This window comes from Xenopus tropicalis, chromosome 1 (assembly GCF_000004195.4).
Source record: "Xenopus tropicalis strain Nigerian chromosome 1, UCB_Xtro_10.0, whole genome shotgun sequence".
In the NCBI taxonomy this organism is placed as follows: Eukaryota; Metazoa; Chordata; class Amphibia; order Anura; family Pipidae; genus Xenopus; species Xenopus tropicalis.
The window spans coordinates 165,239,620-165,265,319 of NC_030677.2; the positions used below are offsets into that span (position 1 = coordinate 165,239,620).

General features: G+C 38.8%; 1 protein-coding gene across 2 annotated transcripts; it reads left to right on the forward strand.

Annotated features, from left to right (window-relative positions):
• Positions 1-1,931: 1,931 nt before the first annotated feature.
• rfc5 (replication factor C subunit 5) lies at positions 1,932-23,215 on the forward strand. 2 transcript variants are annotated; one of them, XM_012960757.3, is made up of 11 exons: positions 1,932-2,045; positions 6,150-6,214; positions 7,293-7,429; positions 13,425-13,504; positions 16,296-16,369; positions 16,827-16,986; positions 17,572-17,653; positions 19,249-19,378; positions 19,679-19,756; positions 21,277-21,331; positions 22,351-23,215. In XM_012960757.3, exons 3-11 carry the CDS (start codon positions 7,418-7,420, stop codon positions 22,445-22,447), a joined length of 768 nt encoding a protein of 255 aa, XP_012816211.1. In that variant the 5' UTR covers positions 1,932-2,045; positions 6,150-6,214; positions 7,293-7,417; the 3' UTR covers positions 22,448-23,215. The 2 variants fall into 2 exon arrangements, with proteins under 2 accessions (XP_012816211.1, NP_001011112.1); NM_001011112.2 differs by lacking the exon at positions 1,932-2,045 and adding an exon at positions 2,075-2,230 and having other exon boundaries at positions 22,351-23,212.
• The last annotated feature ends 2,485 nt before the right edge of the window (positions 23,216-25,700 follow it).

Consider the following 25,700-nt stretch of genomic DNA (forward strand, 5'->3'; position numbering starts at 1 on the left):
TGCTGTTCTGAGCTACACATGCCCACCAGCCAATCAGAAGCTGATCTGGCAGAGGGGAGGGGGGGGGAGGGAATGAAACACATGTGCAGTGTGAAGCAAGGAGGGAAAGGAAGGGAGAATACCTTTTTAGAGATGGCTGCCTGTTCTAGAAAATGTGAAGTAAGTGTGACTGAGTAAATATTTGATTAGGTGAGCCAAAAGTGTGGCGGTTTTACTAAACAATAGGAGGACTATTGGGCAGTATGTTTTTTACATTTTGACTTGCATTCTCCTTTAAGGTATAATATGACTCTCCCCCTTCAATTTGAATCTTAAAATTGTAAAATTATTCTGACCTGAACAGAAGTGTTCTGCATATGGGATAAGTCATTTACTTAAGAAGACACATAGGGGGAATTCACAAAAGTGGTGAGACAAAATAAAAGTGGAGATAGATTTGTCGGATTTTTCATCTTATTCATAAACCTCTATCTCCAATTTTGTGAAGTTAGCTTTTAAACAGACATTTTACTGACAATTTTTTATGAATTTGTCTTTAGCTCTTATTAAAGGGGGGAATTCACAAAAGTGGAGTAAAAGTGGTGGCAATACTTGTGTAAAACACTTTCTCCATATTTACAGAAATCTGTCTAATTCCAACTTAACCAGCACTTTTCAGTTTCTGGTAAAAGAAAAACAGTTTACAGACACATTTGTGAATTTGTCTTTTAAACAACATTTTAATGACATTTTTTACTAGTAGATTCTAAGATCTACTGTTTTTGTTGTTTTACCCCCATACACCTCTTGTATGGGGGTATATTATGTAGCATATTAATGGGGATTAGTAGCCTTTTGTCAATTTCTGTTTAATCCCAGAACAATAGGTGCAAAAAGCCTCATTAACATTTTTATAAGCAAGTAAAACATTTATTAAACAAAAAGTGTAATTTATGCAATCTTGCATATATAATAAGTTTTTACATCGCATTTGCATTATTATGATAATTTTAGTTTAATCGTTGAGGCAATAACATATTGAGTGAATCTATTGTATCAAGTTATGATAGATGAATGGACAATCTAACTTATAAGGAAAGGCTTGAGAAGTGAGTGTGGTTTAATACAAAATTAGTACAAAAATCAAAGTATTTCTCTGTTCCATAGCATGGTGTACATGGTGCTGGGAGTTTGATTCACTGGTGACTTTAAAAGGGGTTTGGTACTTTGAAGACAATAAATGACATGTATATGGGCTGCCATAGACAGTCACTATGTATTGGGCTGGCGGGGTCTTTATTGGGGTCTGTGTACTTGAGATGCCAGGGCCTATTTGGAAGCTCAGTCCAGACCTGGGTTCTAAGGTCAGTCCCACTGGTGCTCGTCCTTGGCAGGATGTAAATAGAGACTCTTGTTTCCTATATATGCACTTGGCTAAAGTACTGAAATAATTTATCCATAAAAATAGTGGGTTCATATAAACCTAAGTCTATAGCCTGCAGGATCACAATCAGTTGTTAAAACACTATTACTTTACTGGATGTAGGATTGAGTTGCTTTACAACAACAGTGGTAACAGCCATGGAAGATGCAGATCCAATATCTCTGGGGAGATTGCAACGCTACTATCCACGGCCAGTCGACCGCCTATATGGTAAATACAGTTCTACCCCTAATAGATTTAGGCTTTCATCCTGCTTTAAATCCAAAACTGTAAATGACAAATTTTTCAGGCAAACATAAATTAGATGACTTTATTTACAGTAATTAACCCAATGAGTCCCCAAATCCTTCACTCTTTGAAGACAACTGAGGCTCCATCCTACACCCTAACACTGGTTTCATATCCGCAACTCAACATTTAATTCTTCCGCTCCCCTCTTCCTTTTTCTGCACAAACAGCCCCACTTCCGGCCTCCGGTCTGTCACGTGATGCGGTGAGGTCACTCATCCCCAGTGGATGCGCCGCCTGGCGCTGGAAACCAATCACCAAGCGTAACGCTATGTCGCCCTCCCGCGATTGGTCCCCTCACTGTGACGTGTCCGCCTTCTTCCAACCACTACAGGTTAGGGCGCGAGTTTTCTGCTCCTCCCTAGGAAGCTGCGCGCCAGGACCTTATGGTGCCTAAATGCCTCGGGAATCTGTGGCTGCAAATTAGTTTCTACACGTAGGTTTCGTTGCGGCTTCCTATCCGCTCGTCATGGTGTCCGAGAATAAGGGACAGCCCGGGCAGAGCAGGAATTTGCCATGGTATGAATAATGTGTAAGCTCTTGGGACAAGTGTTCTGCTGCGTGGGGCTTTCTGCACTGGCAAATTTATTATTAACGGGGGGGGGGGGGAGGAGAGAGAAGGAGTGCAGAATAATTACAGGCAGCAGACTTTATTTTTGGGAGGTGAATGAGGCCAATTACTGTTTTGTACCTTAGAATAAGGATGAACCAGAGTAGGAGCATTAAGAAAAAAACTAAGGGACTGGAGGCAGAAATGTAAGATATTCTGAGATAAGGTTGGGAATACTATACCCGTAATATTGCTAGGCAACAGAGTATTTCTGCAGGGTATCTAACACACTTAGGTATGAAGCAGTTGGCGAGTGTGGCAATGACAAATCCTGCATGTTAGGGCATATGGAGTTTGGGCCTTGCCCCTCTGCATTCTGTAGCAGTGCCCCCCCATACCTGACACATGTTATCTGTTATATATAAATCTACAACCTGTTGCAGAGATTTTTTTAATAGTATTAATTCTTAGTTACTACCCCACACAACACTCACATTAATACTTTTCTGCTCCTCTATAATTATAGGACCTGTGTCTCAGCTTCTTCAAAATTAAACTTTAATCCTTTCTCTTGGAGATGCGCTAGAGCTGTATTGCATTTAGTCTTGTCGCTTGCTCCAATTATTATAGTCCTTTATGAACTTTCCTACTTAGATTGTAAGCTCTTCTTGATTGGGACCTTGATCCGCCTGCATCTTTTAACACTGTTATTAGTGCGTAGTGAAAATCTCCTCTAAAGGAAGAGTATTAATTTAAGTAATATAAACAGTTATGGGACTGTAAAACAAAGAAGTATAGCCAAAGAAGTACAATTTATATGATGGAATAGATCACTGGAAATTAGTTAAGTGGCCAAGTTCTTTTCCATGCTAAACTCTTATATATCCTTTAGAATATATGTTTTTATAAAGGTCCAGCATAAGTAATGCCAGAAAAAGTGAGACAAGCAGTACATGCATTTGCACATTAATAAAACCAGAGTCTTTATTAAAGATTTTAATGTTAAAGAAGGAAAGGTGAAATCACTGGGGGGGGGTGTCAAATGTTAGGCATCCCCAGTGCTTATAATCGGTTACCTGAAAACTGTACCACACAGGGTACTTCTGGTCGAGCACCACAAAGTCAGTGTCTTTTTTTCTTCTTTAATGGCCTTCAGGCCACCCCACATATGCACTAGAGTGAAAAAGCTGGCTCCCTGCTTAATTTTCAACTTTTCACTGTATTGCGTCTGCGGTCCTACCAAGAAGAAGCAGAAAGATAGCTGGTTCAGAAGTACCCCAAGCCAGTGTAGTTTTCAGCAAACAAAAGCACCAGCCCAGGTATCGGGTAAATTAATATAATCAATGGGGATGCCTAACATTTGGCACTACTGTTGATGTAACCTTTCTTTTAAGGATATACTGTGGTATGATGATATGCTTTAAAACATGTTAGATCCCCCCAAATACACTATTTTAGAGATTAAAAAGTCATAATAATAATTTTGAATAAACTCAAAAGAGCACAGGGCAAAGAGGTGATGGACAGCTTAATCCAGTATTTGAGCCATGCTTATATGTGTGCGAGTGTAACACACACTTGAGTGATCCACACACACTCTTACACTAAAAAACATTAAAAATGGTTACATGCCAGGCCACTACCAGTCCCAATGTTTCTCTTGGACAAACTCACACAACCATACATACATTAATAAGGAAAAAGGGAAACCACTGCTGAAGTTATAACCAGTTGGTTTATTTGAAGTTTTAGTGGATCATTGTGCAAACATCTTAGGGCATTTGTCCTCACATTGTGAAAGAGGAAAGCCTGCTGTGGAGTCTGAGACAGTTCACAAACACTAATGGTTTTAAACAAGTAACCCTCTGTTATTTTGTGTGTGTGGGGTGGAGCGCATTAGCTTGCCTTCTGGAGACTGTCTTGTTCTTCTGTTGGATTACTGCCAGCCACGTAAAATCTGGTTAAATTATTATTCACATTTGAGTGGGTCATTAGTGGCCATGAAACTAAGCAGGTCTTCTACCTTCTCATGTATTTGTCACTTCCTCTAAAGTCCAGATTATCATATTAGTCTAGTGCTAGGCAATAATATAGGCAATAATATAAAGATGACTATTCCATTGTCCATGCCTATATTAAAAAAAAAAGTAAAGCCGTATGAGATTACAAGTGACGACTCCTCCACCCTGTTAAACAGGACCCTCATAGAATGCTTATAATATATATATATATATATATATATATATATATATATATATATATATATATATATATATATAATTACAAACAGTTCATAAGCTGCACACCAAAAGTCAGAGACGCTACCTGGGTGCCAGGACAGTATAGCAATGTGTAGAGAAGTGGAGAAGAACGGCACTCACAGGCAATTTCACAGCAAGGACATCAAAAAGCTTGTAGAAACGTGAGGTTCTTTATTAGTCCGACGTTTCAGTTCCTGAAGGAACTGAAACAACGGACTAATAAAGAACCTCATGTTTCTACAAGCTTTTTGATGTCCTTGCTGTGAAATTGACTGTGAGTGCCGTTCTTCTACACTGTCATTCATATTGTGTGTTTACCTTTCACATTAGTCCCTGCCCCACTAGAGCTTGCAGTATAAATCCAGTCATATTCACACAATGGTCAATTTCATTAGAAGGGTAGGAAACCACACAGATGAGGGGATATCATCCAGACTCATTGCAGATAGTGTCCAGGTTAGAATCAAACTCAGGACCCCAGTGCTGCAAGGCAGGAGTGCTAACTACTTAGCTGATTGCATACAAGCATCCTTCCACATTGCATACTAATGTTAATTTATATAAGCATCTAAATTGAATACAAAACAGCCATGGTGTAGGAGGATTTGGGAAGAGATGCAAAATATTCCACCCAGTTTAGTGTAACACTGTGAGCTGGAAGATGACACTTCAGTCAAAAGTTTCGGGTTCTGTATTTGGCAAATGCTGCTCTCTTGTAATGCAGCTAAAATATGTTATTCTGGCATAGACTGTGTGGGGAGTGTGCCGGGACTTGAACTGGGGGTTGTGTGTTGATGACATCTTTTCTTTCAAAGGTCTTATAAATGAACAGCTCAGCATTTTCTTTATGAAAAAATAACCAAAATGTATAAAGAAAATAATGCCGTTTTGTAGCAAAAGCCCCTGAGTAAACATAATAGGGAAACCTGCTGTCTTTAAAGGAACAGTAACACCAAAAAATAAAATAGCTTTAAAGTAATAAAAATATAATGCACTGTTGCCCTGCACTGGTAAAACTGGTGTGTTTGCTACAGTAACACTACTATAATTTATATAATAAGCTGCTGTGTAGCCACGGGGGCAGCCATTCAAGCTGGAAAAATGGACAAAAGGCACAGGTTACATAGCAGATAACAGATAAGTTCTGTAGAATACAATAGTGTTTTATCTGTTATCTGCTATGTGCCTGTGCCTTTTCTCCTTTGAATGGCTGCCCCCATGGCTACACAGCAGCTTATTTATATAAATTATAGTAGACTTTCTGAAGTAAACACACAACTTTTACCAGTGCAGGGCAGCAGCACATTATATTTTAGTTAGTTTTATGCACTTTCATTTTTTGGTGTTACTGTTCCTTTAAGTGTTTCTTATCTAGTCTGCTCCCTGAACTTGAAGTATTTTTAGTACATTTGTCAGTTAATATAAATTGAGGTTTGTGTCCAGTTACTAAGTTATATAAAGTCCTTTTGCAAAACTCATGTTTTTTTTGTAATTGTAGACCTTAGTACAGAACTAACCGCCCCCCCCCCCCCAACAATTTTACAAAGGAAATTAGGTGAGCAGAAGGAAGAAAGGGTATGTAATCTGCACCGTTTATACACCATTTCCTTATCTCTAACTTTAACAGGGTTGAGAAATACCGACCACAGACTCTTGATGACCTGATTTCTCATCAAGACATATTAAGCACAAGTAAGTTGGGGGTTGGGTTGACTGAAACCACAGTACTAATTCCAAGATTGCTGTCAATTTCATATTTTAAAACAATATTTTAATCAGACTTTAATAGGAACATGTCTGTATGACATTATAAACATACCTTTCACTGATTCCATCAAGGTCTTGACATGGCTTCCTTCAGCCTAAAGCCGCTATATATATGTATAATATATAATTTATAGGGTTTGATTACACTAATCCTATCGCTTTTTTTAATCTTTTCTCTTTGGAGTGTTGGGGTGTCACTCATCGCCACTTTTTATATGGAATTCTGCATATACATACAAAATACGTTTTTGTATAAAATCAGTGTAACATTACTAATTTACTTGCTGTAGTTATCATCCCTGTCTTTTAGAGTATGTAGCCATGAGCAGATTCTTCTGCACTTCAGGTCTGTACTCGCTGGCATGACAAGGGATGGGAAGCTAAAGTCAGAAAGATACATGCTTTCAGCATTGGTTTCAGTCCCTGTAGAGTGGTGCCCAACCAGTGGCTCATGAGCAAGATGTTGCTCTCAGTGCCCCCAAACCAGGTAGTTATTTTTGAATTCCTGACTTGGGGGAAAGTTTTGGTTGAATAAAAACAAGATTTACTACCAAATAAAGCCTCCTGTAAGCTGATGTGCATAGAGGCTGCCTAATAGCCAATCTTAGCCCTTATTTGGCACCTCCATCAACTTTTATGATGCTTGTGTTGCTCTCCAAGCTTTGCAAGGACTGGGTATTGGTTAACTAGGTAGAAGCAACTACTGTAATAAGTATTGGGCACAATAAATAAAATAAATAAAATTGTCTGAATTGTTTTAGAATTGAATCAGTCTGATAAGTAGTCTTAGGTACTTATTTACTAATATAGGTGATAAACCTACATCAATATTTATAGTTTGCTTTCATTTTCTAACTTGCATTTGACCAATTACTTATTGACTGGCACTGGTAACTTTAGTTTTTAAAGGTTTAACTATAAAGATATAACTGTTTATGAAATATTTATATTTTTATTGAGTAAATGCTGATTTTATAAATGCATAAATGCTTTCCTCTTCAAGTTCAGAGGTTCATCAGTGAAGACAAACTCCCTCACCTTCTATTCTATGGACCCCCTGGGACTGGGAAGACATCTACAATTCTTGCCTGTGCAAAGCAGCTTTACAAAGATCGAGAATTCAATTCTATGGTTTTAGAGGTATTTTATTCAATGGGTTTACTCTGTTCAGTTTATCCTCTGTAATAGCAAACATTACCAAAAAGTGCTCTTGAAATAATTTGAGGATCGCTGTTATATTGTGATCTAAACACCAAGCATCAATAATCAGGATCTTCCATCTTCACATTGATGAAAATGGCAGCAGAAAAGGCACAGCAATGGTGAAGTACAGGTAATGGGACCTGTTATCCAGAATGCACAGGACCTTTCCATGTTTCCATTATTTTGGATATCCATACCTTAAGTCTACTAAAAACCATTTAGTAGGTACCAAACGCTCATGGTAGCCTAAAGAGCTGATTTTTAAATCAAAATTTTGGCTCCTCTAGTGCTAAGAGTGCTGTCGCACTCTTGGCACTAGTGATGTGGCAAACCCTCATCCCCCTCCAAAGCAAAAAAACCCAAGAGGGGGAGGGCGTTATCCCCATAGGCCGCCTCAGGGTGCCCCTGCCTGTAGTGTTATGATTGTCAGATAGGAAATGATGTAACAAGAAAAATATAGGCTTTAAACCAGTCAAAAAGACAAAAAGTCAAAACAACAATCCTGAACAAGCAACACAAACAGAAAACAATATTTTTACTTTTGATGCTATCGCTAAAGAAGAACAAGGACATTATAATAAAGCCAGCTGACAAGGGTGAAGTCATAGTCATTATAAACACCATTGATTACATACATAACGAACACAGACAGCTATCCAATACACTGCAGGTAGGATCCCACAGAGAACTACACAAAACAACTCAAAATATTAACCAAAAAATTGCCAGCTAATATCCAGGAAAGCTTGGAGGCACTTATACCCAGAGATCTTAAAACAGCCTGCTTTTATATGATTCCAAAGATTTAAAAAGAGAGAAACTCTGGCAGACCAATAATTTCTGGAAATGTATCTGGCTGGGTAGAAAACATCCTGAAACCTCTTGTAAAATAACACCAGGATACAATGGATTGCCTTAACAAATTGGCTACAGTTGGACGGAACAATTCTTGCCTTCATGGCTGTGGAATCCCTATATATGAATATCCCACCCAAAGATGGTATTGCAGTATGTGATTATTACACGCAAAAACACAAACTTGATGTGGAAACAGTGAATAAAATAATGCAGTTTATCCTGACCCATAACTATTTCTCTTTTAACAATAATATTTACACCCAGCAGATGGGGATAGCAATGGGATCACAGTTTGCTCCTCAATATGCAAATCTTTTTAAGGCTAGACTGGAAGAGGACTACATTTTGGTATATCCTCTTGATATAGATAATATCCTTATCACCATATAATGGTAATGGTAATATTACACTTGGAATTCAGTACATTCCACTCAACAAATTAATGGTAGGGTATGATATAGACCCCCTAATGTAAATGAAGGGAAGGAGGCTTGGCTCCTGTTGCAAATAGAAAAGGCTGCTAGTTTGGGGCAAGTGATAATAATGGTGGTTTCTAATTACCCTGATATTGACTGGATTATTAGTACTGCCAGGACAGTAAATGGGAACAAGTTTTTATAAACTTGTTGCATGACAACTTTATGTCACAGGTTGTTGGGGAGCCAACCAGAAACCAAGCTATATTGGATCTAGTTATCTATAATGAACCAGAACGTATAGCAAATGTGCAAGGCACAGAGGCGGGGCAGGCAATATATGATTGACAGCTGGGATTTTTAAATGCCTTTATAATGGGTATGGGTGTGTCATTAAAAAAATGGAATTTGGGTTTCATGTTTAACTTGAAAAGGACTTTTATTATTCAGCTTTTTATGTCTTGGTGACAGGTCCCCTTTAAGGTTGAACTTGATGGATGAACGTATGTCTTTTTTTCAACCTAACTTACTATGTTACTATGTAACAATAAAACTAAAACTCTGCTATTTTTAGTGTTAAATCAACTTCCTTTCCACTACAATTCACATTAGGAACCACTACATCTTAACTTCCATATACAGCAAACCAACTGACCAACCCTCCTACCTTAGAAGGGATGGCTTCCACACCAAAAACACTAAAAACTCTATAGTTTATTGCCAGGCCATAAGATACAAACATATCTGCTCTGAAGACATGGAAAGGAACCAGAACTTGACCAATCTATGGCAAATCTTTATCAATCAGGGGTACAGACCTAAGACTATTGAATAATTAATAAAAGCATGCACAATCCCAAGGGGGGAACCTTGTAAAATACAAGGAGGGACAAAAAGATAATGGCCTACCCCTAGTGGTACCTACAACCCTCACCGTATATTTATGTATATATATGTATATAATATACAGTGGAGGAAATAATTATTTGACCCCTCACTGATTTTGTAAGTTTGTCCAATGACAAAGAAATGAAAAGTCTCAGAACAGTATCATTTCAATGGTAGGTTTATTTTAACAGTGGAAGATAGCACATCAAAAGGAAAATCGAAAAAATAACTTTAAATAAAAGATAGCAACTGATTTGCATTTCATTGAGTGAAATAAGTTTTTGAACCCTCTAACAAAAAAAGACTTAATACTTAGTGGAAAAACCCTTGTTTGCAAGCACAGAGGTCAAACGTTTCTTGTAATTGATGAACAAGTTTGCGCACATTTTAGGAGGAATGTTGGTCCACTCCTCTTTGCAGATCATCTCTAAATCCCTAAGGTTTCGAGGCTGTCTCTGTGCAACTCTGAGCTTGAGCTCCCTCCATAGGTTTTCTATTGGATTAAGGTCCGGAGACTGACTAGGCCACTCCATGACCTTAATGTGCTTCTTCTTGAGCCACTCCTTTGTTGCCTTTGCTGTATGTTTTGGGTCATTGTCGTGCTGGAACACCCATCCACGACCCATTTTCAGTTTCCTGGCAGAGGGAAGGAGGTTGTCGTTCAGGATTTCACGATACATGGCTCCGTCCATTTTCCCGTTAATGCGAATAAGTTGTCCTGTGCCCTTAGCAGAAAAACACCCCCAAAGCAAAATGTTTCCACCCCCATGCTTGACGGTGGGGACGGTGTTTGGGGGGCATAGGCAGCATTTTTCTTCCTCCAAACACAGCGAGTTGAGTTAATGCCAAAGAGCTCTATTTTGGTCTCATCAGACCACAGCACCTTCTCCCAGTCACTCACAGAATCATTCAGGTGTTCATTGACAAACTTCAGACGGGCCTGCACATGTGCCTTCTTGAGCAGGGGGACCTTGCGAGCCCTGCAGGATTTTAATCCATTGCGGTGTAATGTGTTTCCAATGGTTTTCTTGGTGACTGTGGTCCCTGCTAATTTGAGGTCATTAACTAACTCCTCCCGTGTAGTTCTAGGATGCTTTTTCACCTTTCTCAGAATCATTGACACCCCACGAGGTGAGATCTTGCGTGGAGCCCCAGATCGAGGTCGATTGATGGTCATTTTGTGCTCCTTCCATTTTCGAACAATCGCACCAACAGTTGTCACCTTCTCTCCCAGCTTCTTGCTAATGGTTTTGTAGCCCATTCCAGCCTTGTGCAGGTCTACAATTTTGTCTCTGACATCCTTGGACAGCTCTTTGGTCTTTCCCATGTTGGAGAGTTTGGAGTCTGCTTGATTGATTGATTCTGTGGACAGGTGTCTTTTATACAGGTGACTAGTTAAGACAGGTGTCCTTAATGAGGTTGACTAATTGAGTAGAAGTGTCTAACCACTCTGTGGGAGCCAGAACTCTTAATGGTTGGTAGGGGTTCAAAAACTTATTTCACTCAATGAAATGCAAATCAGTTGCTATCTTTTATTTAAAGTTATTTTTTCGATTTTCCTTTTGATGTGCTATCTGCCACTGTTAAAATAAACCTACCATTGAAATGATACTGTTCTGAGACTTTTCATTTCTTTGTCATTGGACAAACTTACAAAATCAGTGAGGGGTCAAATAATTATTTCCTCCACTGTATATATATATATATATATTATAGAGAGAGAGAGAGGTCTAGATTACTCCAACGCGAAACATTTTGGATTAAAAAGCTTGACACCCTGTCACCAAGGGGCCTCAATGAGTACTGCTCCTTTAATTGTTTTTTAGCAACATTGTATGTATTATTAACTGTGTAGGTAACTTCCCTTTTCCTCATGATTTCTGAATGTGGTATGCAGGTCGGGGGTTGTGGGGTTTGGATACGTAATTGGTGGGAGGGGTTATGTTTACTTTATATAGCTTAATTGTGTGCATTGGTTTTGGGGATTTGACATCTTGAATAAGGTCCCAGACCAGGACCAAAACGTTGATGTGTTTAAACCATGTAATTAATTATTAATAAATTTGATTAAAGGAGACAGGAATGCGCATAATTGGGAATGGATACAAACGTCAACTATGCGCAGCACCCGTTTATGAACTGTGAAAGTAAACTTCGTATGGGAGTGCAGACCTAGTGGTGTATATATATATATATATATATATATATATATATATATATATAATATATATAGGAATATATATTCATGTGAAAAAATTAGGACACCCATGAAATAATTTCTTTATTTAAGAAATGGTTAGATATCTATGTCTAATGTTGTTTTTATTTATCAATTTAATTGCAGGTAAACAACAAATGTTAACCTTGATTTAAGATCTTTTGAATAAACAAAAGAAATCAACAAAAATGTGTATTCTAGCTGAGGAAAAAGTTAGGACACCATACCCCCTAATAGCTAGTGTTACCCTCTTTGGCTGAAATAACTGCAGTGAAACCCTTTTTGTAGCCATCTACCAGTCTCTGACATCGGTCTGAGGAATGTTTGCCCCACTCCTCAATGCAGAATTCTTTCAGCTGTGAGATGTTTGAGGGGTTTCTTGCATGTACAGCCCGTTTTAAGTCACCCCACAGCATCTAAATGGAATTAAGATCTGGGCTTTGACTCATCCACTCCAGGACTTTCCATTTCTTGGATGGGTCATTGTTGTGTTGTAGGGTCCAGTTCCACTTCAGCTTTCATTTTCTTACAGATAGTCTCACGTGTTCCTCAAGCACCCTCTGATACACAGTAGAATTCACGATGGATTCTATGATGGTGGGCTGGCCAGGTCCTGCTGCAGCAAAGCATGCCCAAACCATGACCCTTCCACCTCAATGCTTCACAGTTGGTATGAGGTTCTTTTCCAAGAATGCTGTATTTGGTTTTCACCAAACCTGTCCCCTGGTCTGGTGTCTAAATAAATACATTTTAGACTCATCTGTCCAAAGAACATTATTCTGGTGTTGTTTACGTTCTCTTTGGCAAACTTACGTCTGGCTTTGATGTTTCTCTTAGAGAGCAAAGGTTTCCTCCTTGCACACCTCCCATGCAAGGTGTACAGTCTCTTTCTGATTGTAGAGGCATGCACTTTCAAATCAACAGTAGCAAGAGCCTGCTGTAGGAAATTAAGACATTTTAGGGTTTCGGGAGACTTCATTTAGCAACTTTGCGGTCTGCTCTTAGGGTGAACTTGCTTGGATTGCCAGGCCTGGGCCTTCTGGCAGTTGTTTTGAAAGTCCTCCACTTGTAGACTATTTTCTAAACAGTGAAATTCTTTAAGATCTTTTCAAATCCCTTACCAGACTTACAGCTGCTACAATCTTCTTTTCCCCACAAGAAATTGTAGAATTACATTTTACAAAAGATTTTGAAAAATCTTTTCTTCAGTTTTAATTGTTTAGTTACATTACTTTTCAACAATTCTTTCTCACAGTATTGTTAAAATTACAATTAAATATCCATAGTTCCAAGAATGTTACAAAAGCACACAGGCTTTCATAGGGTGCCCTAATTTTTTCATATGACTGTATGAAATCATCAGTTACTGTTTCAGAAAATGCCTTAAGATGTGAATTTTTTTTCCAAAGCTTGCTTCTTTAAATATATGTTAGCCAATAAACTGTACCAACAAAAAAATCTTTTTTTTCTTTTTATTGTTATCATTGTTAAAACTGTTATCTGTATAGTGGTTTCTACTTAACAGTTAATTGTAATTTCCTACATTATTTAGTTGAATGCTTCAGATGACCGGGGCATAGATATTGTCAGAGGACCAATTCTAAGCTTCGCAAGTACCAGAACCATTTTTAAGTAAGTGACAAAATACCAGGGTACAACCTCTGCCTTTCCTTTCAGGGGAAGGGGTTGGGGTTTTGAACTTGATGTCTTCTTTGGCAAGCTGTATTTAAATAGACATCTCCCTGTCATATCTGTGGCCTGGTGTGTCAATACTAAGCAGTGGTTAGTCTACTGGTCCTGGCATTCCTGTGCCATGATTTTCTGATGCTAGGTAGGAAGACTAGTAGCTGCTTCCTATGGTTTTTGGTAGGGTTCGCATATGGCATAAGAGACGACTCTCCCAAGCTACAGTATTTCCTTGTGTTATATGCCTTAAATAAGCATTAGACAAAATTCTGTGTTTATATTTTAGTGTTGAGAACAAGTAAAAAGGGGGAAAAAAACACACAAAAATTGCTGGTGTAAAAGAATACCTCCAACCTGTTTATTGCGGAGTGCACATACAGACCAAACGTTTTAAGAGCTATATGCTCTCTTCATCAGTGGAAAAAGTACACACGTATGGTCTGTATGTGCACTCCGCAATAAACAGGTTGGAGGTATTCTTTTACACCAGCAATTTCTTTTGTGTGCTTTTTTTCCCCCCTTTTTTCTTGTGCTCATTACTATAGGCACCTGGCCAGGTGCATCAGGAGGATCTGCACCAGTGGATAACGGAGTTTACAAGGAACCGCGAGTGTATGGACTTACTTTTTTTTGCTATATTGTAGTGTTGGCAGTCTGCCGCACAGTAAATTTTTGGGGCAAATATATTTTTTTTTTAAGAGGGGTTTTGATTTTCAAGTATAAATGGTTGCTTGCTGGGTGGATATAATTACAGGAGGCAGCTACAGATTGGCACACCAGTTGGTGTAAATTTGAGGCAGGGAAGTAAAAATATGCAACATTGTTGAAAGTGTTTGCTGTCAGGTGATTACAGTTTGGTAGGTAGCGCAGCCTACTGTCTCTCATCACTTATTATGTTGGTTTAGAAGGGACAATAACCGTTGTATATTTGGTGAGTGCAGAAAGCTCTTTATCAGTTCTCTGTGAGTGGAGGCTTTGTGCATTATATGCTTAATACACGAGGAGCTCATTCATCCTTTAGCAGCAAAAGGCTTAAAAGAGGCTAGAATCAAACCTGCTGTCAAAGCAATTCCCTTAACATGGGAGTATTGTGCACTTTATGCTTTGTGGTCATTTGTGGTTATTTTATAACAATATAGTACAACTATATAGTAGTAGTAGTAGTAGTACTAAGCCTAATAACAACTAAACCTAATAACAGTAACAGAATTTTTTTGCCTCACAGTGCTGCAGAAATGTCAACTGCTTTCAGTTGTTTTCTTGTCATATTGGATACTGGGAACTGTTTACCATTGCTACAGCATTGTACATTGTTAATCCTTAGTCTGTGAAGTGACACATGTTAAAGGAATACTGTAATGGGGAAACTATTGTTTTTTCAAAAATAGCTAATAGAGCTTCTCCAGCAGAATCCTGTTTTTTTTAAAAGAGCAAACGGGTTTTTTTAACTTTGAATTTAATTTTGAAATTTCTCATGGGGCTAGCCATGTTCATTTCCCAGGGTGCCACAGCCATGTGACTTATGCTCTGATAAACTGCTGAGCTGCAAGTTGGAGTGATACCATTCCCCCCACAGCAGCCGGTCAGCAGAACAGGTCCAGGTTGGGACTCCTCCAGTTACATGGGAGTAGGAGAAACAGTAGGTTACCTGAAAGCAGTTCTTGTGTGTAGTGGTGGGTCCTTCTGAAAGACTCAGGCACAATGCACTGAGATGGCGCCTACACACCAATATTACAAGTAAAAAAAAATACATTTGTTGGTTTAAGAATAAAATTTTAAATGGTAGAGTGAATTATTTGCTATGTAACAGTGTAATTTAGGAACAAAAAGTACACCATAAAAATTATGACAGAATCTCATTAAAATAATTGTACTTCAGGTGTATTTCCTAGATGTCAAAGATTTGCAGTTGTAAATGAATTATCTGGCAACCCTGTTACCTGCATTACTCTTTAAAGGAGAAGGAAAGGCAAAATCTGTTAAGCACACTATTAAAAAGTACTACTATTGCTGTGTAAAAACGCTATATTCCTATATTACTGGCTTGCCTAATGAAAGAATTACAGAGATGCACATACTAGAACTTACATGCTTGTTTCAGTGAACGGCGCCGCCATCTTGTCCAGCGTGTCTGTATGGGCTGAAAAGCACAAGCCGGCTCCCCGCTCCTGTCACAAAGTTTCTGCAGCTCCACAAACCCCCCCCCCCCCCCGCTCCTCCCCACACTTGCCACAAACCCCCCCCAATCTCCACAAACCCTCGCTCCTGCCACAAACAATCGCCGCTCGCAGCACCTGCCCCCCCCTTCCCACTCCTGCTTGTCAGAGAACTCGGCGACGCTGCGTCGCCATGGCAACCGGACGCTTCTGCGCATGCGCCGCCTGCAGTAACAAGTCCTTAAGTCTTGGGGGAAGCGATGCATTATGGGAATCTTCTCTACCCAGCTCAGCGTTTTTTTTCTCTGTTTGGCTTCTGAACGGAAGAAATATGGGGAGACTTAAGGGCACTATTGAGACAACTGAAGGTATGCCTGCAGCTTGAGATTAACTCTTTATTTGCCTTTCCTTCTCCTTTAACAAGGACCAGTAAGCATTGTTTACGGCTGAGCAGAAACCATTTCAGTAGCACATCATGTTATAGTGAATAGAATGATGAAAGAAACACACCTGGGCTGTAATGTAATACAAGCACTTGAGTACTTGGAATATTTTGTTTTAACTACATCTGCCTCTTACAGAAAAGGCTTTAAGCTTGTGATCTTGGATGAAGCAGACGCAATGACTCAGGATGCACAGAATGCTCTGAGAAGAGGTAAAATGGCTCCCAGTTTCCATACCATATGCCTGGAATTGCTACATGCTGCCAGGCTCTCTGTCTATTCTAGATAGACATAACAATCTGCCATGTCTTTATGCCATAATAGTTTTATTTATACAGTCTGTCTACTTTTATATTGCTGCATACTGGATCTGGTACAAATGCTGGTGCCACGCAAATATTTACATGCTTCATAGAAAGTGATCCGCATTGGCATTTGCCACTATAATATGTTCAGCCATATTTTTTTAGCTGAATAATATTTGTAATTTCTGATAGTCTTCTCAATTATTAATGTTAAAATCTACAGTTTTTATAGTAATAAAAACACAGGGATAATAAATCATTTGCTTGCCAGATAAAGGCTTGGCTTACAGTAAAATATGTGTGCAGGGAATAATGTGTTCCAGACAGTGTATTGGCAGCATGTCTTTTTCTCTTCCCAACTTAGTGATTGAGAAATTTACAGAGAACACTCGCTTCTGCCTTATCTGCAATTACCTCTCAAAGATCATACCAGCTCTGCAGTCCAGGTGCACCAGATTCCGCTTTGGACCTCTCAGTCCAGAGATGATGGTTCCTAGACTTGAGCATGTCGTAAAGGAAGAATGGTAAGCTTGGAAGTTTGAGCATAGACTTGTTGAAGTCATTCAAAAGTTTTTAGAAATCTTTTTTGGCCATCAAATATATTCCCTAAAATAGCATATGCAAGGTACTAAGGCACAGTTTAAGGACTCTGGCACACGGGGAGATTAGTCGCCCGCGACTAATCTCCCCGAAATGCCATCCCACCTGGGAAAATGTAAGTTGCCGGTGGGATGGCATACGTGGTGGCGCGATTTCACTGAAATCGCGGAAGTTTCAGGGGAATCGCGCCGCCGCGTGTGCCATCCCACCGACGACTTACATTTTTACCCAGTGGGATGGCATTTCGGGGAGATTAGTCGCCAGCGAACAGGGAGATTTGTCGCGGGCGACTAATCTCCCCGTGTGCCAGAGCCCTAACATAGATCAGCTAGGGGCCACATAACTTTACTGACCTAATCATAAGGTGGTACATTTTTAGAAACAATCTGTTTTTGATAGTTTTGGTTTATTTAATATAATTTTTCAAACTTAAATGAAAAAATGAATTTTCATTAGTGTCCCTTTAACGAGCCTTTCTGATTTACTTATACTTTCTCTTCTGCTAACAGTGTAGATATCAGTCCTGATGGAATGAAGGCCTTGGTGACATTGTCAAATGGAGACATGCGCAGATCACTAAATATCTTACAGGTTAGATTTAATACAATTATATTAAGATTACAAAGACCCCTTTTTAACAGGTTTCCCAGAAGATCATGGCGGCGCCCACACATTCTGTGTGTGTGCTATATCTAATCTATCTGAGATGAGGTGCCGCAGGAAGACTCCAAGGCTGTGACTCAAAAGGCATTTTTTTTAAAATAAATATATTTATCCGAAATGGCCATACGTTTCAGTGCCCAAATCATTTTGACAAATGGTCCATAAATATCTTGTCTGTTGAGTCTTAAAGGTGAATTCTTATGAACATGTTTCACAAACATGTTTCTGCTGATTTAAACTGATGATTCTACCATTTCTGGGAGATGCTTCATTTGAAAGTTAATGTGTTTGCACTTTTAATTCATATAGACCATTGATCCTGACTCATCTGCAGACAGCATTATCACTGGGGTTGTGGTACTCCACATGGACCAATTATGAAACTCACAATTAATTGTGGTCTGTAGCCTCCCCACCTGTGTCTGTGGCATTCACTGGCACCACTAATTTCAATATTTAACTCAAAATAGCTTATTTAACCAAAAGAAAGTAAAACTGGATGAGTATGAAGGAGCATTTTGAAACTTTAATCAGCATTACTTGTACATGGTTACCAATTACTACATGGTCTAATGGCATTTAGGAGATTTAATTTTTCTTAAAATTAGCTACTTCCATAAAGAGGACATACCTACCCATAAAAATGTAAAGTGTGCTATTTTAAACACTTCTGCAATTTACATTATTTTTTTACATTTCTTTTGACGTTTTTTATGCTGCTAATCGGCATTTGTTGACGAAACACAGAAAAAAAAATTGCCAGCGCTTGGTCTAACCCAGGCTGTAGTGTTGCCCAGCTGCTAGAAACACTTGTGCCTGCACTTGGTCTTACACACATTCAGGAGATGACTAGCTGCTAGAAACGATAAAAAGCCATTAAATAATGTACACAAAAAGAAAGAGAAAGCTTGCCAGTGCTCAGTTTGCCTGAGCAAATAATCTTTACAAAAATGAGTCGTTGGTACCACACTTTGGCCAAAATATGTAAGCTCTTGTGCCACGTCAAGGCCCTTCATTGTACGTGAGTCCTGCACCGCTTATTAACATTATAAGTCTGTGATGCAACTAAAGGTCCCCCAGCAAACAATGTGGTAGAGGGTGATGGAAGTAAGCAGGGACGCGTCAGTACACACTTTCTGCATCCATAAATTAAGCTTTTACCATTCTATTGGATTAAACAGCAGATGGTGCTCATGTTATATGTTCATGATATTGGCAATATAAAAACTGCTTCTATAAAATCTAAAAAGTATGTAAATTGAAAACATCAGAAGAGCATTGCAAACAATTTTGCATTGTTATACAGGTGGTATATTTCGGTGGGCCTATGTCCCATTCTGTCTGTTACAATACACAGTGCAACCTGTCTTGCATTCACTTACATGCTTTCTATACAAACACTTCCAGGGATTTTTACTGCTTTAGTTAAGTTTAAAGAGAGGGGCGAGTAGAAATCTTGTTTGATAGAGAGTGGCTCCTGCTGAAAAGTGATTTTTTTTTTTTGCAATTTTATTCTCTTACAGAGTACAAACATGGCTTATGGGAAAGTAACAGAGGACACTGTCTATACCTGTACGGGCCATCCTCTGAGGTCTGACATAGCCAATATTCTTGACTGGATGCTGAACAAGGATTTTACTTCCGCCTACAAAAGTATCCTTTGCGCTGGGTTTGTGCATGATGTGAGCGTGTAGGGAACATTGGCTGTATCTTTTTGTGCTGGAAAGTAACACCACATCTTTATGGTGTAGATGTAATTTTGCATGCCTTTTTCATAGTAAATTATTGGAAGGTACATAGTTAGTGCATGACACTGTGAAGGCCGAGATGTAAAGGGAACTTAGTATCAAATCTATCACATATAGTAAGGTAGTATTATTATAATTTTCCTTGGAATATTGAGGGCATGATATTTGTGGATTCTTACTTCATTCCTCAAGATTTTGACTTTAGATATTATGGAACTGAAGACATTGAAAGGCCTGGCTCTTCATGATATTTTAACTGAAGTTCATCTCTATGTGCATCGAGGTAACATACATATTGCTTTTTCAAGAGGTTCCCATTTCTCACTTATATTTCCAACCTCCTCTATACAAAGTATACATTGTTTAGGGTCATTTTTATCACTATATGAAAACTATGGAAAAAAAAAAAAAACAAGGCTTGTGTCAGATCACCCCACATTATACTTAGTGGGAATTACTGAGCCTGTTTGTCGTTACTGTATTAACAGTCCATAGGATCCATCAAAACTAATAGGTGCTTAAACACTGGCTTATTTTCTTAGGGAAAAAGTAATATTCCAAACTGCCATGTACCATTGGCCTCAGAAATAAACAACTGCTTTGAGCTAGGGAAAGTTCAGAGATATCAGTGTTGCACCACTTCTGTTTTTTCCTCGTCAGACCTTTGCGGGCCTGCACCTTCTTGTGTGTAGTACTCTCTCAAGCAGGAATTCCTCTTTAATGAGGAGTGATTTAGCTGAAGTGATTTGTTTTTCATGTCCCTCAGGCTTAGGGAATGACGTCTTTTCTGTCCCTCCTGGCTCCAGCTGGTGTAAAGAGCATACCTGATATCCTTGTTTTGTTGTCTGCAACAGGGGAAATACGCAGAGGGGACTTGGGCTGGAGTCAAGTGCCATCTGTTTGTGGCTGGTTTCTTTGGTGATTCTCCTGCCATCCCATAAAATGGTTTCCCCAGCAACTGCATACAGTTAATTGGGAACTTGTATAAAGTTGTCATTGCCCAGCAGGGGGAACCCCACAACTTCATTGTGCTACTGTACTGATTGCTTCACAAAAAAAAGCAACTTGTGTATAGTGAGCAAAGCCTCTCGGTAATAATGGTTTTCCTTTACCTTTGGAGTCCTCCAATATAAATTTATTTTAAGAACCCAGCAAAATTTCTCATTTTATTTAGAAAAGCCCCATGTCTCCCAATAGTAAATGTGTGTTTTAGAGAGATTTATGTGCAAATCATTTACTCCATCTCCAAATATGCATCATTTAGATTGCCCAAACATTTTACTAAAAATGTGAGGGATAAGGTGCTGTCAGATGCACGTTTTGACTCCATTTTTTTAAACATAAATCTTGGCAGTGAAGTAGTTTGGGACATGACAGCTTTGAATTTGTTTTTATTTTGAATTTGTTGAATGTGTGCTTTCCAAAAGTATGTGTTTCTGGGGCTGATTTACTATTAGGGGGCCTTTAGCACACACAATAGGAAATGTTAGCCATTTCTGTTATGGAGTCTCACTACATGCCACATACTTGGTTAATCATATGCATATTGGGAATCAAACTGTTCAGAGAACTCTTGGCAGACAGACTACAATCCAATGTGATTATTCAGTAGTCTATATAGATTTCCAAAGCATCTTTTCATTGCAGCCCATTGTTTTCATTTTGTAGGCTTAATGTATTGAATACATATATACTGAATAGCTGGGTTTTAAAAAATACTGTGTGCACGCTCAGAAGACTCATTTGGGTAGAAGTCAGAAGCAAATAAGTTATTGTAAGTACAATCTCTATTATCTCTTGCAGTGGACTTTCCAGCATCGGTTCGAATGCACTTGTTAATCAAGATGGCTGATGTAGAGTAAGTTGTTATTCGAAGCCATGTTTCCTGCCACACTAAAGCCCTGTTTCAGTGTAATTCTTTTGTAGACTGATTTTCTGTTTCTATTGTACAAGCATTACATCATGATCACCTTCATCCTTTTGTTGCCCTGGGCCAGCGCATGCACAAGACGGCTTTATGTTTAAAGTTTGGCTTTCGATGTACTACGTGCACACCCCGTGCTAAGAAGATCATGATGTGATGGTGCTATATATCAGTACCAGTGCAGTTATGAACTAACAGCAACACCGGCCCTTAGTATATAGTCAGCTATTCAAATCACTAGTATTTGGTACCCTTACTGATTACAGCTTTCCTTTAGTAACTAAAGGAAACAAATTCCGATTGCTTGCTCTTGCTGGTTCTAACCATGGAAGAATAGTCAGTCCTCAGATTATAATTCCCACAATCTCTTGCACTTGTGATTTCCCATACTTTACAGGTCCTGTAACCACCAAGCTTGCAAGGCTTTGTGGGAATTTGAGAATTTTATTTACCAGCACTGGGCATATTTGCAATTGCGGGTGGAACAGTGAAAGCAAACAGCACATGCTATGGGTTACTTCTTGGGGCTAAGTGTGTACATTATTCGTAAATGAGTAAATTGTTTCAATGGTACATTTAGACAGAACTAGGCCTGCAGAGAATAGCAGAAGACAGATGTGGTCGGTAGCAGTTATATTTGCAAGTTAGTTTAATACCTAACGGTTTTGGTTGCTGTATTAGTAAAAGTGTCTTGTTTCCTTTCAGTAAGTGTAACAATCACTTAAACAGCCAAAGTGTTCTTCAAAAGCTGTCAGTTTGCTCGGCTAAAGAGCAACCATCAGGAAATCAAAAATGTAATATAAATTTAAACCTATGGAAAGAAGAAGCTCTCTAAATATATACTCTGTTAAATATCTGTTACTCCTGCCTGTCCTGTGTCTTTCTTTCTACATGCAGGCCTTGTATCATTTGGCACCAATAATGCCTTCCCCTAATCTACTGCTGTCTTTCAGGTACAGACTGGCATCTGGGACAAGTGAGAAGATTCAGTTGAGCTCTCTGATTGCAGCTTTTCAGGTGGCCAGAGATATGGTTGCTGCTGAAGCCTAGAGCCACAAGAAATGAAGAGTGGGCACTGAGCACAGAAGTATTTACAGTAACTTCACAGCAATTCTAAGAACAAGAGATAAACTGACAGAACCCACAATTTTATTAGAATACAATCATATAGTGAAGTATGTTGAGGGAAGTGGACATTGTACATATGTGAATTCATTATTTGTTATGAACAATTTTTTCTAAAATAAAACTAATTCCTGAAGTACAAATGTATCATAGCAGTGCCTGGATCAGCCTTTCAATACAACTTCTGTATTAAAATAGAAATCTCAAGATGGTATAGACTGATCTTCCTAGTTTCAAATTAATTAGCTGGTGCCTTAGTGAACATAAAACAAGGATTGGAGTCAGTCGCTCCTCGCTGAATCATGGTGGCACAAGCTAGACTGTCCCTCAGGAAGTGAGAAGGGGCCACATCTGCTACTTGAGGTATTGGCTGACAGCACCTGATGGAGATGCTTAAAAGGGAATGCCTGCCCAAAAATGTTTTTTTCATAATGATAATTTTAAAGAACATTTCAATAACTTTTATTTACTTCCTAATTCTACATTGGTTTATGTAACTGCTATAGTAAGCCACATTTTCTGTACATAGATTTTTCCCTACAGTGCCTTGCCCACTGTCTTGGCTGGAGGTGAGCTGAGTGCCAATAAAATCCCTCAGTGGAATGTCATAACTGCAAACAATAATTGTATATTGAAAAATTGCTTAGCATTTTCTCATTAGACAAGAAATAAAATCATTTTGGGACAGTTTAATATGTCCATCTCACTTCATTTGAGTGCATGGCCACTTTAAAGGGATATAAACACACTTTTGCATCTGTTAAAAGTTGCCTATATATAATGGTGTTGGATTTCTGTGAAAGGTAGAACATGGAACAGGCAATTTGTGTGTGCAGAGTGTGGCATTCCTTCCCACACCCTTTCCCTTTAATGGGTATGCATGGCTGTACCAAGATCCCTGCAGTGCCATATCAGGCATGATTAGATTGACTTGAGTAATCCATCACAATTAATAGTAATGTTAAATAATAACACTAAATTGACTTAAACAAAGCTTTTTGTGATGCGTGTGTCCCCTAAGTGGCATATAGGAAGGGATGGGGTACACATTATTAATAACTACAGCAAGGCTGATCAATATTCAGAGCTCCCTCATGGAAATATTTAATGCACGTCTCTTAATCACATGAACCAGTAAGATTCTGGAATAAGGAATACTCCTTATAACAGTTCCCAGCATGCCTCTGGTTACAAAAGGAGACAGTGGGGCTCATTTATCACTGGGCAAATTTGCACATGGGCAGTAACACAGCAAACAATCAGGTACTGGCTTTTTTTTTTAGCCAGCTGCAGGCAGAACAATGAATGCAACAATATGATTGGTTGGCATTAGTTACTGCACTCTTGCAAGTGTCGATAAATGATCTCCTGGCTTCATTTTACCTGCACTTACTGTGCCATGACTGGTCTATTCATTTTGATGAAACAGTATGGCTATGTGATTAGTAGTATAAATATATTTGGTTTTACCAACCAGGATGCCAAGGATTAAGTTTATCCTAATTTATGGTCTATTGAATTTAGTGGCACATTACATGCTCACTTTTTATTCTCTTATCTTTGCCTGTCTAAAGTTAGATATACCATGCCTAAACCTGGTGTGCTTAATATTAGAATTACATTGCTTATATTACACTTCAGGGCCAATGATTCTACTTTAAGCGACATTGCCTCTCTGCATGACGCTGCGTCACTGACAGATTACAAAGGCTGGCCCGAATCGGAGCAGGTCCTTCTAAAACATGGCACAGTTATCGACAGCTAATGGAATGTTGCGTTTTAATAAATATACTTTGGAAAATGAAGATGCCAACAAAACCTAGACATTACATCCAAAAGTTCACGTATGCAATCACACATTACATGTTCACGGCTTCTTATTTTAGTAACTACATTGTAAAATAGGGCTGGCAGTTTTTAAACCTATCATGTAGATTTCACAAATTTGTTTTATGGTTGCTTAACATTTGTCAAAGAGGGTACTATCTGACAATGCATCCATATTATCTAGCAAAATATACAAACAAAGACACACAATGTGTACCTCTTGCAGACAAAATACGTGGCTTGTGTATTAAGGTTTTGCCCAATACAAATGTAGTAATATCCTGTAACTATTGGTTGTATCCTACATTCAAAAAATGTAGCAGTGATTCCAAACTTGTAATATCCCTGCTTAAATGGCATAGTAGCCAACAGCTGCAGGAGATGTGGTTGTTGCATTAAGAATGAGGGGGCCTTCTGGGCATAGATAATATTTTTCCACAAAAAGGAAAAAAAAAATAGAATTACATGTGGCTATTGGGAACACCAGTTCACTGGGGAGTGCAACAGGCCCATAAGCCTCTTTTTAGCAACTTGAGAAGCCTTTATGTTACAGAGCATTTCCATGCCTCCCTAATAGCACTGTATGAGGTACCTGGGGAGTTGGGGGAGAAACCCTTAGTCCTGGTTTACATGGACTATTTATCACAACTGACATGTCTGTGTAGATAGCTGCAAAGCTAAAAAAAAAAAAAAAAACCCACCAAGTTAACATGCGTGAAATTCTACATTACTTTGATCAGCTCACTTTTCCTACCAGCATATGGTGGAACTGCACACATCACACCGGAAGGAACAAGCTGCAGTTAATAGAGCTTCTCCAGCAGAATCCTGTATTGAAATTTGTTTTTCAAAGCCAAAGTTTTTTTTTTTTTTTATATTTACTTTTGTCACATGGGGCTAGCCATATTCTTCATTTCCCAGGGTGCCACAGCCATGTGACTTATGCTCTGATAAACTTCAGTCACACTTTACTGCTGAGCTGCAAGTTGGAGTGATATCCCCCCCCCTCCCAGCAGCCGATCAGCAGAACATTGGGAAGGTAGCAAGATAGCAGCTCCCAGTATAAGAATAGCACTCAATAGTAAGAAATACAAGTCCAGCTTGGGACTCCTCCAGTTACATGGGAGTAGGAGAAACAATAGGTTACCTGAAAGCAGTTCTAATGTGTAGCGCTGGCTCCTTCTGAAAGCTCAGACTCAGGCACAATGCACTGAGATGGCGTCTACACACCAATATTACAGCTAAAAAAAAAAAATAATTTGTTGGTTGAAGAATAAAATGTAAAAATGGTAGAGTGAATTATTTGCTATGTAAACAGTGTTATTTAGAAATAAAAAGTATACCATAAAAC

What these genes read in the sequence shown, in the direction of transcription:
- rfc5 (NM_001011112.2), top strand. Translation starts at nt 2,181, where the DNA reads ATGGTGTCCGAGAATAAGGGACAGCCCGGGCAGAGCAGGAATTTGCCA. An exon ending in TCAAGACATATTAAGCACAA is followed by an intron (nt 6,215 to 7,292) that starts GTAAGTTGGGGG and finishes TTCCTCTTCAAG; the next exon opens with TTCAGAGGTTCATCAGTGAA. An exon ending in ATCAAGATGGCTGATGTAGA is followed by an intron (nt 21,332 to 22,350) that starts GTAAGTTGTTAT and finishes GCTGTCTTTCAG; the next exon opens with GTACAGACTGGCATCTGGGA.